The sequence below is a fragment of the Centroberyx gerrardi genome, chromosome 18 (genome assembly GCF_048128805.1).
Source record: "Centroberyx gerrardi isolate f3 chromosome 18, fCenGer3.hap1.cur.20231027, whole genome shotgun sequence".
Classification (NCBI taxonomy): domain Eukaryota; kingdom Metazoa; phylum Chordata; class Actinopteri; order Beryciformes; family Berycidae; genus Centroberyx; species Centroberyx gerrardi.
Genome location: NC_136014.1, coordinates 5,915,590 through 5,928,384, shown reverse-complemented (window position 1 = coordinate 5,928,384; position 12,795 = coordinate 5,915,590). Strand labels below are relative to the sequence as shown.

At 43.7% G+C, this 12,795-nt stretch overlaps 1 protein-coding gene across 1 annotated transcript in view; it reads right to left on the bottom strand.

The window, feature by feature from the left end:
- Nucleotides 1-12,795, bottom strand: part of syne2a (spectrin repeat containing, nuclear envelope 2a) — a 61,511-nt gene that overhangs the window by 34,580 nt on the left and 14,136 nt on the right. The window contains exons 19-37 of the mRNA XM_078289803.1: nt 12,002-12,109; nt 11,238-11,339; nt 10,437-10,895; nt 10,070-10,161; nt 9,792-9,945; nt 9,279-9,386; nt 8,551-8,706; nt 7,946-8,146; nt 7,591-7,683; nt 6,989-7,171; nt 6,632-6,802; nt 6,326-6,463; nt 4,977-5,176; nt 4,442-4,574; nt 3,409-3,591; nt 2,057-2,206; nt 1,492-1,668; nt 721-876; nt 466-630 (exon numbers count right to left, since the gene is read on the bottom strand). Coding sequence (XP_078145929.1) covers nt 466-630; nt 721-876; nt 1,492-1,668; nt 2,057-2,206; nt 3,409-3,591; nt 4,442-4,574; nt 4,977-5,176; nt 6,326-6,463; nt 6,632-6,802; nt 6,989-7,171; nt 7,591-7,683; nt 7,946-8,146; nt 8,551-8,706; nt 9,279-9,386; nt 9,792-9,945; nt 10,070-10,161; nt 10,437-10,895; nt 11,238-11,339; nt 12,002-12,109 — 3,129 coding nt within the window. The remainder of the gene's footprint in view (nt 1-465; nt 631-720; nt 877-1,491; nt 1,669-2,056; nt 2,207-3,408; nt 3,592-4,441; nt 4,575-4,976; nt 5,177-6,325; nt 6,464-6,631; nt 6,803-6,988; nt 7,172-7,590; nt 7,684-7,945; nt 8,147-8,550; nt 8,707-9,278; nt 9,387-9,791; nt 9,946-10,069; nt 10,162-10,436; nt 10,896-11,237; nt 11,340-12,001; nt 12,110-12,795) is intronic.

Below are 12,795 nucleotides of genomic sequence, written 5' to 3'. Positions count from 1 at the left end.
GTTTTGAGGTGTTTCAGGTATATTAAATGGCTTTATTTATTTTGTCTCTTGCGCAGCGCTCATGCTGTGGTGTTTCTGCACTGCACTTCCCACAGATCACCTGTCAGTCAAACAGTGTGTCCAGTACTGTGACGTCTTTCTTTTCTTTTCTTTTCTTTTCTTTTCTTTTCTGTTGATGCAGTTTGAGTTTCTTTACTTTGTCTGTTCAGCCATGATGGCTATCACTGCTCATGCTAACTACCCAGTTCATCTTCTGTTTATTCCAAACAAACCTGAATTGTAAAACGCATCACATCCTGTGTACCAGAGGAAGGTAAGAGCTACCAGACGCCGGCTGTTTAGAACAGCAAATGGAAAATCTTTCATGAACTGGATGTAGGTTGAATCACTGTTGGGTTATTGTCTGCACTAGAGAGTACCAAAACAGACATTTCTCTTTCAGTGCCATGGCAGATTTATTTTTACCTGCTGACTAAGAGCTGCACAAGCTTCACTGACGCTCTGTGTCTGGCCAGCGAAGGCGATGTCATTGGGATGCTCCTCTTCCTGTTCATCCTTGCCCACCTGCACACGTGTGGCTCTCAACTCCTGCAACTCTACAGCCGCCTCCTTCACTCTGTCTTCAATGGCCTGGAGAAAAACAATCACAATGGAACAAGCTCAGAACAGAGGATAGTAGAACATATAAACATAAATCTACTCACAAGCCTGTTACTGTACCTCCCACTCCAGCAGAGCCTTGTGAGCCAGGGTTTGACTGACGGGGCGTTGCCACTCCTTCAGCTTCTCTGTCTGCTGCGCTATCCGGCCATGAAGACGCCGCAACCGCCTCTCTCTGTCTGCACAAGTGTGATGCATCTGTTCAGCTCCACGCATCTGAAGGAGTAAAGCAACACAGCAACTGATTCATGTGTACAAGGAAGGGTTGGGATCAATTCCATTTTATTTTAGTTCATTTGGAGAGTTGAGGTAGCAGAAATTTCCCATAGTGTATTGCAAAAATACACTCATAGTTAGGGTTTGACTCAAATGGGTTTTTTATGGCCAATAACGATACCAGTATCTTTGGATCGAAGCTGGTGAGTATTCAGTATCTTTATATTTGTCCATTTTCATGACAAAAAAAAATCCCAAAATTCGAAAGTGTTCAGTGTTTCAGAATTGTATTCTTGGCCATGTGGAAAAGCCTCTGAAACAGCATTTAGACCATAAGACACAAATAAAAATACTACAAAATACTACAAAAAATAGTCAACCAGTGTAGTATTGATCAATTGTACAATACATATCAAACAAACTGCATCATATCCATCATATCAGAGGGTGATGACACTGACTGGATCATATCAGATTTTTAATGAAAAGCCAATATCAGCCCCATATATCTGCAATATATATATCGATATATTTGTCTAACCCTGATCACTGTCGCTAAAAAGAAAGATTTCAATGGGTTCACCCTTGTTGCATATTAGTGGCTGAGATACCGACCTGGCTCCCCAGCTGCCCCTGGAGCTGCAGCCAGCGCAGGTTGAGGGCGGCGAGTCGCTCGGCGAAAATCGTGCGTTGGGAGTGGAGGGCCTGGATGTCCGGTCCCGTCGCCTGAGGCCCAGACTGGCACAGGACGTCGAGAAGGAGCTGCCCACTGGCCACGGCCGCGTTCAGCTCCTGGGAAATATTAAAGAACAGCAATTTAAAGAAATCACTAAAAACAAAGCACAAATAAACAGAGAAATCCTCCCCGTGCTGTGTGGAGGATTTTACTCAACAGTCTGTAAAACCTGCAGTGAAACCTGCCTCACTCTGCCTTAAGGAGCTGATAACACACCTCAAACTATTTCATTAGTCTGACTTTCAGTGGAGAGTTTTAGTGTCCCATGATGGTCTAAATGCTGTTTCAGAGACTTTTCCACCCTGACAAGGATACAATTCAAGTAACTTTTTTTAAATGAATATATAGATGAAACCATTATTAAACAAAACCACTGACAAAATGATTAAAGAGGCAGAGATGGAGAGAGGGAAAAAACAAAGTGGGTAGTAGAGAGAGGAGCACCTGGTAGTGCTGCAGGGTTTCAGTGATCTGGGCAGCGTCTTTAGCCTTGAGGACTGTTTCTCTCTCTTGACTTAGCCGGGCCTCCAGCTTCTTCACCCACTCCTCCAGATCGGACAGCAGCTCCAACGGTGGCCAACCTGCCAGCAACAGCTAATAGTGGCAAAAAGACAGAGAGAAGAGAGGGAGAGAATGAAGATTGTTACCACTGAGTTTCACTTGATATTTATGCATATTGTACGTTGCATTTCTAACTTCACAGCAATTGCTTTTGTTACATTCTATTTATTCAATCAGGTAGTCTAGTCTGGCTAAGCCGTCAGCCATGATTTCCATAAACATCATACAATTGTGCTATTACATTGAGGCTTTTTTAATTTACTGATGTGCCTGTTCAAATGACTAAATCTTTATATGGAAGATAAGACTGCATCCTTTCATCCACCTCGACTGAAGTGGTTGCCTAACTGTAAGACATCAAAAGGAATCTTCTGCCAAACTTGGCAAGACTGGAGGCAATTTTTCTAACGTGGAATATCTGTTTCCATTCACCGGTGATAAATGGTGAGCAAAATTAAAAGTGTCCTTCTCCTCCTTTTTACATCCTCCCAAATTCTCAATCATCCCAGATGTAATATGAACAGGATTTAACTCTCCACTCCCTTCACTGAGGGGGATTTCTATGCCCAATTATCTTTGAAAACCAGCAGCACCTACATGGTATTTGAACCATATTTTCAATGTGCAGCTTTACTGTGTTTTCCCACTGTGGTGCAGAGGTGTAGCGACCCCACTGTGGCCTAGATCATTTCACTCTCCATTGGCCTAAACTCTGGAGGATGATGCTAGCTTAGTTCAGGTCCACAATGATGGAGAGCTTTTGCTCTCTTTCTGATAAACTGCTAATGGGATCTCCCAACACAAGGAGGGATGTGGAATAACACTGGCACACAATTACCTACTTCACATTGATTTCGTAGGCAGAGACCAGGAAACAACTACAATCAAGACAGCATAAAAATGTTACCATATATATGTATAGGCATCTGTTTCAAGTGCAAACAGCAGTTACCACAGACAGCAAATTAATTTAAAGGTGCTACATGTGGCATTTTAACATCAGCAAATGAAACCATTGCTGAGAAGATTGGCAGCTTTGGTCTTAATTTGGAGAAGCACTAGTACTAACAATACCACTGGCCTGAGATAGAGGCTACCAATCGTCTCCACTATGGCCTCATTTGTTTACGGTAATTATGCCAAAGAGTCACAATTAATTTGACAATGATATATTGATGTTACATGTAGCACATTTAAATAGCAGAGGAAGAAAACATTTTGGACGGCTACTGTACCTGCTGCAGTCGGTCCTGGGCCTTAGACAGGTCAGAAGTAAGCTGGCTCCAGCTGATCTCGAGCTGGGCCAGCTGAGCCCGCAGCCCCGGACAGTCAGCTTCCCTCAGACGCAGCAGCAGAGTGCCTAGCCTGGATACAGACGCCTTCTGGACCGACCTGGCCTCCACCTCCATGGAGAAGTCCTGGGGATTAGAGGTTCCTCAATGTCAAAATGTATCAGTGTATCATGTATGATGGATGTCTCTTGAACAAGTTTTCATTACATTTTTTTGTTAATCCGCGAGATTTGGGTTTATTTATTTGGTCTCCATCTTTGTTTCTAAGCAGTTATTGCTGTGGTGTTTTTGCGCTGCACTTCCCAGAGATCACCTGTCAATCAAACAGTATGGGCGGTACTTTATTGTTAATGTGAAGTGAATATCAAAGAGACAGAAAGAACATCCACTATGATTTGACTGGCTAATCTGCTACTACAGTGCAGTACTCAGCATCTGCCTACATGTAGTGAAGCCATCCAATAAATAAAAGTGTGTTTTGACATTTTTTGAAAAGCCATTGTACTTGCAGTTGTCTTTTCAATATTACTCATTTCGTGGGCGGCGGTGGCGGTGGTGCTTGGGCAAAGTGAATGAGTGACACTCTCCCCTCCCGTAACAATTATCATCAAAGTGCCCCATCTGCTGCTCCAGTGGAGCTGCTCAGTAGCCAACAGTGGAAGACTGTGGTTGCCCTGGCAGCTCCCTGGTGTGAGTGTGTGTAAGTGTGTGAAGATGAAGCAGGAAAACAGTGTGGTGCTCAGTCGACTTTCCCTGGATAAGTAAAGGTTAAAAAAGTTGTAATGCTAGCCGATGCTTCACTAAAAGTGTCTGTACTGTCTTTAATTATAAATGGACACAACACTCAAACCTAAAGTCTTTAGATAATGAGACTTATAGTGAGTCATAGTGATATAGTTTGTTTTGTTCAAAGGCCTTAATATAGCCACCCCCATGTTTTCTAATATGTGCCTGGATGAGGTGTGGAGAGCCTTACCAGTAGCTGGGTCAGATGGCTGTGAATACACTCCTGGTTCAGGTCGGTGGTGCCGGCCAGGCCTGACCATGTTTCCAGGTGTTGGTTGGCACCGACCAGCCATTCGCTGACCGAGGCGGAGTCTGTCTGGAATCTGTGGGGAGGAGGAGAAACACAGATAGCTCATCCAGTGGGGCAGAACATTACAGCACCCTCACACAGAATGTAGTAAGCTAAGGATCATTTCTAGTGAATTAAACTATAGTGAACTTAAACTATTTCTCATTTTACTCTTTTGTTCCTTCAATAGCTCTTGTAATTACTTGTGGGCACTCAAATTACTGAAAAGGTGCTCTGGAATGAAATAAAATTTTGGCAAGAATTTTTAGTTAGGGGAAAAATCTGACCTGGACGTTCCAGACGAAATAAAATTCATTAAGCTGCTCAGGCAATAATTAACATCGCCTGGCCCCCTTTGGTAGATAATAAAGCCGTCCAGATATTGCCTGCCTATTTTGACAGTAGTTGCGTGTCGGTATGCTTGAACCCGTCCCACCTGGCCCGGCTGTCCTGGATATCTCGGCAGCGTTGAATCTCTTGCTCCGCCCGCCTGTAGACGCTCCGCCATCGCAGCTCCAGAGCGCCTCCTGCCTGGTTAGCCGAGGTAGTGAACCCCGGCCCCGTCTGCAGCACCTTCCCCTGGTCCAGCACCGAACCTAAAGCAGCTCTGCTCTGATCCAGCTGGACCAGCACTCGCTGAGGGATAGGGGGAATCAACAGTGTTTGTGTTGGGATCACGACCAAAATCCACATGAGATTCCCTTGACAAACAGCTCTCCATACTAACATATCAAGAGATGGCATGGACCGGTAATGTTCTACTGTCGGGAAAGAGCATGAGCTAAATGTTGGAAATGTAAAATGTCATGTAAAAATGGCAAAGGGAAAAGAGAAAATAAGAATGCGACATGGAGATGGAGAAAACATCTTGGTGTGACAGAATGGTGATGGAAGGATGGCAAGAAAGAGAAGTATAGGTGAGGCTTGCTGTACTCATACAATGAATGTAGTTATGAGAGGGACAGTTATGAGATGTCAGGAGGGAAAATGAACTCAAAAAGGAGGGGAGCAAGGGAGGGGGGCAACAATTGCTAGTGGAAAGAAGACGGAGGAAACTAAGGTGTAAGTGAGAAAGAACCTGGGGGAAAAAAAGAGGGACAGAAAAACACTATCTCCAACCAAATTATCACCCGGCTATAATATAATGATTTACCCATGCCACTCCAGCCCAATCCTATAACCTGAATCTCATCCAGTGCTATGGCAACCACTCTTTTTTGTAGTCAGGCAGAAAGGAAGGGAAAAAATCACATTTATCTGAGAAAAAGAGTAGCATGTCTACTCCACTAACAACCTAAACTTCTCTCTCTCTCTGCGCACACACACACACACACAGGCACGCTTTTGTCTCATTCAATCCTAGCCATTTCATCTGACACACACGCATTGGCAATACTATAAAAGGGAAGAGAAGAGCTTTGAAGAGGCAAAGCGGTCAAAAGGAACAAAAGCTTCTCCCTTCTGGTGTCTGACTGCAATAAGTCGTGGAGAAAATGAAATTTGAAATGAGGTGTGTCTGCAAAGTGTATGATCCGTGACCGGGCCACCGTAAATCTGTCCACCTCTGAAGGCTGGTCCAAAACACCCGGCCAACACGGTCATCGGTTTGGCCTGCATTACTTATTGAGACAGTACACACCTGTTCATTAATTCTTAAAGGAAAAATCCACCGCAAGACACTCTCTTACGCTGATAACAAACTCCTATTCCAGAAGGGAAAGAGACAGCAGAAACTAGAGAGATAGGGCAGTGTGTGGTGGGGTAAAGGAGGTACACTGGGTTTACCTGGCAGGCGTCCAGTTGGTCCTGTATTTGGACCTCCTCCTCCTCCTCTTCCTCCGGCTCGCCGCTGCTGATGACGGCTTCCAGCTCATCCAGCAGCCTGCCCAGCTGACCACAATTATCCTCCCACCGGCTCCACTCCTACACACCCGCCGATAAACACACACACACACACACACTTATTTTAACTGAGTTTACATGCACAAATACACAATCACAGGAGAGATTGCAAAAACAACTGGGCTTTTTTGAGGTCCTCCCCAAGAAAAGGCACACTTTGTATGTATGAATTAAATGGACACTACAAACCTGAAGCCTCCTCTGAGAAGCCACTTCCTGCTCCAGAGCCTGTTGCTGCAACGCTTCGACCCCGATTTCCAGCTGCGCCCGCTCATCCTCCTGATTCTCCAGTGTTTCTGGCTCTCGCTGGAACAGATGCTGTATGAAAGCCAACTGAGACCCGAGGACCTGGAAGAACTTCTGGATTGTACAAGAGGACAAGTTAAGTGTGAAAATACACATTAAATCTGATTAAAGTCTAAATATAATAATGATAATGTAATCACTCGTTCTTCAAGTTTGCTTCATATCAAGAATCCCCCACACACACGTGGGAAATTGTCAAATTTAATTGTGGGCTTTTCTTCCTCGGGCACAGTTGGATACCTTGTGTCTGCAGAGGACAGGCTGGAGTTGGCTGTGGTTGTGGAGCTGGCTGGTCTGCCCTGCTGTTATGCACTCTTCACCCAGTTCCAGGAGGCGAGCGATCCCCTCAAGCAAAGTTCGGGAAACTTGCTGTAGCTTGGCTTTCTCCTCTGGGGACTCTCCCACATGTCTGCCCAGCACATACTGCTCAGAGATACAGGAGAAACACACGCTTAAAAGAAAATACCTACATCATCCCTACGTTTAAAGGAGTCAGTAACTGTAGACAACTGTAAATTTCATTGGCTTCCGATGTGTATGAAAATATATAGAGTAGGAAATAATCGCTGTTCATCGGAGGCTACATTAAGGCACAGTGAAAAATACTTAAAAAAAAAAAAAATTGCACCCCACAACCCAAGCAGAGCATTTTCAATGATTGTTCAAGGTAATTGAAACACCAGGAGGCTCTGGTAGTGATGAATTGGCATAAAATGGAGCTACCGGTACAATCAGTGTAATGTAATTTCATTGCGTGGGGGACAATTAGCATCCCTTAGACACATATTCACCTACTCCTGTGCACACACATACACACACACACACATACAAGCATTGGTTACCTCCAAATTGGGAGCATCCTTTAGAGTGGGGAATGGCTCGCTCTGTCCAAGTTCAAAATCGTCCAAAACACACAGCTGGTTAGAGGAGAGCTCCTAGGTGAGAACGATACTCAGTGTTGGTTCAGTCACTGTACAGGCTGCGTTAGTTAAATCATGGTTAATGGGGGTGAAGATTGAGGTGGCTCTGAAGAGACTGCTATACTCTACTCATAATAAGTGTTTACAAGTTGCTAGATGTGGTTTTGTTTTTGTGATGGATTAGAATAGAACCAGTGGTTTCAGTGCCACACAGGCTGTGAGCATAGAAAAACCTCTGAAACACATTAAGTTGAGCTCTACGGCTAGTATTTCAAACCTGATGTTGGTGTGGGAGGCCCAAACGTGTAAGAAGCTGATTCTGGGATGAGGCGAGGACCTGCCAGACCGTACGTAGACAACCCTGAAGGCAGGTCACGCAGCGGAGAGCCTCTGACTCCTCTGTCAAAAGCACAGGCCTGACCTCTGACCCCACACTACTCAACGCCTCGCCCAGGACGACCAGCTCAGCTGATACACACTAAGCAGGAAAGTAGTCAGGAACACAAAAGAGCAGAAAACAAAAATCGCCAATTAGAAATGAATGGGAGTTGTATATCCCAAGAAAAGCCTGAAATTCTGAAAAATCACATCCCTGTCTGATTGAGAATGGTGGATATATACTGTATATATTGTCTATTTCAGCCAGCCACTGATATTATAGATCACCTTTTCATCATCAGCTCATGATAAATGAATGTCATTTTGTGTTGAGTTCTAAAGTATTTTGCCTTGGTGTTCTGAATGCGAGGAAAAAGAATAATCACTATGCACAGTGCATATGAACAATTTTTCAGTGATCCAGTGTGCGTGTGTAAATGTACTAGCATAAAAGGTGTGTGTGTGTGTGTGTGTGTGTGTGTGAGTTGCATCATGGCCGGTCACCTCCTGCTGTAGCAGCCTCAGCTGGTGGTCACCTGCAGCAGCCCCAGCAGGGGTCAACAGCAGGTCAGTCAGAGCGTCCAGACAGAGCAGGACCCTGCGCAGAGCTGTGTACAGCTCCTTTTCTGCACCGAGAGGAGAGCCGTCTGCAGAGCTGACCTAGGAGATACCACACACAGGGTCACAGAGCCTACTGTCACTCAACATAGTGTATGCAAAGGTCAGAAATTGTTTTTTTTTCAGCATATTAGCAAATACACACTCAAGCTGTACTACTAAGATTTCATTTATTTAAAATCATAATATATCACACGTCCCTCTCTGTGGAAATTCCCCACTCTGTGTCTGTCTACTGATATATGGGAAAAACAAAATTCCTACTTGGAAACTTCACATGAACTCCATTTAAAGTCAGATGATGAAGTTGGAAAGTCAGATCAAATTTTGCTACATATAATGATAACCTTTAACCTTCTCAACATGGTGGGTTTTGAGTCAGTCAGCAGTAATAAAACACTTATATACACATGCATCTTTATTATACATTTGTATTTGGCCAGATTAACCATCAAAGATTTGTTGAAATTAAGTTTGCTAATTTAGCTTGTAATGCTGCAAGCATGTCCATGTTTATCATTTGTCTTCCGGGTTTGACAACATAGTGCACTTGCACATACGCACGCGCACACACACACACTGTGTGCCTACATGCACGCACGCTGAGGTGTTACCTCTGTGGCTATTGTCCGCCTGAGTCGTCTTAGCATGGCGGTGGACTCATGTGCCTCTTGGAGAACAGCAGCAGCAGACCCAGTTGTCTCCACCTCCCTTTCTGGGACCTAAACAACCATAGGAAACAAAACGGAAGGAAGGAAGGAAGAAAGGGGCAAAGGGAGGGTGGAAGGAAGAAATGATAGGTGAAAATGCTGTGAATCTGACCACAGATGTAGTGACATAAAACCACCACTGCTTTGATTTATCGTGATTTTAAGACAAAATTAAGGGAAAAATGTTCATATCCTAATGTACACCTATTTACCAGTAAATGCCAAAAAATAACCAAATGTCAATTTTCTTTTTTTTTTCTTTTATTTTTATATCAAAACCATCTGGTTCCTCTGAATCACTTTCCACTTTACCATCCAAATGCATGCCATCTTCAAGTATATTAGCTTTTCTTAAACATCAGTTAGCGTAATGGCTGGAACATTACACTGGTCATTCATTGTTCAGTATTTCCCTACCTTTTCCTCAATCCCTCCACTCCCTGGGCCGACCGATGTCAGATGCTCCTCCTGAACCTTTTCCAGGGTGGTGACTTTTTGAGAGATCTGGGTGAAGAGTCGACTCCATCGTTGCTCCTCCTCCTCCTCTTCATCGCCAGCCAATCTAGGGACCCTAAGGAATACATGCAGAGATGTATGCCTGCAGCGGTACACTGTATGCTTGACTCTGTGGTATGTGCAAGTGATTTGTAAAGCTTTTAATCGCCGAATCCTATGACCGGCACCCTGCCTTTTACCTGATCTGCATCTCAGAGGGCTGCTGTGTCTGCTGGGATTCCTCCACCACACTGCCATGACTGGTGCTCACTTCACTCTGCTCCTTCGTCACCTGGACATTGACAGAGAGAAAGCAGGGAAAAAAACAGTAAGACTCTGAAATAGGGTTCCACAGATATAGGTTCAGGAATATTTTTGGATTGAAGCTGTTATAGCCAATATATTGTAGCCATTTTCATGCCAAAAAAAATTACACCATAGCATTTTGTATTTCCCCCTGAAACATAATTTATACCACTAAAAGGACACTAAAACTCTCCATTGGAACCCAGAATAACAATAATAGAAATGTATTCAAATTGTGGGGAATCCAATCCAGGCACTTACCAGATGTTGGTGAGGGACTGTGGACAGAGACAGATGTTCTTCCCTGCCCAAAGACCCCCCCACTGATGGTCTATTTGGTGTGAATGGAGTTGTAGGCCTCACAGGAATAAACCTTGTGTCTTCCAGTGCAGCCACAGCCTGACGGGAGTGTATGTTGCTAGTATGCGTGTCTGTGACAAGTATTTCATGTTCCGGGGTCTCGTGTTGGTCCGTTGCAGGAGCAGTGGCATGCTGGTCTTCAGCTGGTGGCATGGCAGCGGTTAGCGGCTCAGCTGTCACGGATCCACGACCAGATGCTTCACCAGCTTCAGTCTCGGAGGCAAGTGTAGATTCCATTGGTATTAATCCAGTCTCCACAGACTCCTTGGTAGCTAACACAGTCTTCACCGATACAAGCCCAGTTTCTGCGGTCACTGAACTTGCCTCAGGACAAAGCTGACTGGCCACACTCTCCAGTGCCTAAAATAAGATTAGAAGATCCATGACAGTTTAATCGAAGTGCTGGCAATGGTTCGTCTCTGCAGCAGACAATGGACAAAGACCATGGTGGACAGAATCGTTGAATTCAATAATGAAATGATGGTTTGTCAAGTGCGTGACTATTACTATCACTCATTGCATTATGATTTATCCTGAATAGTTAAGTGCATACTGTAGCCCTGAAAAAATGACGACATTGATATCAAAAATAAAATTACAAACCCAAATATTTGAAGGCTATTGAGCCAAAAAAAAGAGAGAGAGCCAAAATGCTCATTATAAATGAAACCAATCCAATCTCCTCTCAAAACCATTATTTACCTTGACTTCTGAGAGCGGATTAATTTCAGGAACATCCTCACTTTCCACAGTTGAAGCATTTGTCTCCACAAGGTCCTGGTCTAGGAGTGTCTCCTCTAGGTCCTAACATACATATGGGTTGTATCAATATGGACATGCACATGCACACACATACACACACCGACATGCCATTCTCATCGTGTGTGTGTGTGTGTGTGTGTGTGTGTGTTTGTGTGTGAAAGGAGAGGATCCTAAGGGGCAACATATTTAAAGCAGCTGGTTCTGACAGTGCCATGGTGGATTTCTAAGGGAACAAGTCTGCCTGCCTGACACAGCCTTGCATCAGCACAGAGTACGCAAAGATCTGCTAAAATTGCTAAAAAATGTGTAAACCCTTACACATCAACATAACAGTAAATATAATATATAATATAAATATAAGCACCAGTAAAGATGAAGTAAAAAACAAGGCAGCCTGAAGTCAGAGTTGGGGAATATTGCATGATGAATCATTTCAAAATATCAGTTTGAAAGGAAGAAAAATGAGAGAACTCATGAAATTTGAAAAGTTTCATTCCAAAACACTTTATACCCATTTGGGGGAAAATATATTACTTGAACTTAATTGATCAATATTGTCAAAATTTTCAAGTTTAATGACAACAGAGCAGAGGAGTTTTTACCATGTTGAACATGTCATTTTGGAATGAAACTCTTCATGTTCAGCAGATGGAGCAAGCCGGTGAGAAGCTCTCCTGTGTTAAATATATTGTTATGATCTTTACCTCTGGAGCACTGCATGTTAGTGTGTCAGAAGACGACGAGTGAGGACTCCTCCTTCCTTCCTCCTCATCCTCCTCTTCCTCTGAATTACACGCTTCAAAAGCCTCCTGCTTGTAGTGGTAGGGGTAAGTGATAATGGGTTAGCGTTAGGGTTAGAGATTCTCTGGTTATAAACCTTCAAAAAATGGCTATGGCTTTTGGGGAAACTGTCTTTTTAAGCAACAACTGTGAGGAAATGTTTATTTTGAAAATGCATACCACCACATGACACCATGCTTTAAGTAGATTTCAAGTAATTTTATTTGTTTGCAACAAAATAACAAGGGTCAGACAGTCACACCAGTGGTGACTGTTGTTGAACTTATATGGAGGTATGCATGCCAAAAAGTAAACATGTTCCACAAAAGTGAAATACTGTTTTAAGGGTTTGCTTGAGCCTGCCAGCTGGGTGGAGTTTGCATGTTTTAGGGCGATGCATTCTGGAGCCAGGATTGGACCCGGCAGGTTCAGTCAAACCCAGACAAGAGTTGGAATCAATAACTGTCACCAAGCCTGTCTCTTGTGAGCTGGACCTGATGTAAAATTTCCATGACTTTCCATAACTAGTCGGACTGCTTCAATCGTTCCATGACCTAAAAATGTTCTCCCTTCCTGGTTTGTCAATGTTGTTTTCAGCTTAGAAAAGTTGTAAAGGGCTGAACAGTCTGGTTTCAGTTACTGAAAACCACCATATAATTCAATGAATATGTGAAACTATTTGGAAAATATATACTGCTATATTCCTGTAAAGTGACCC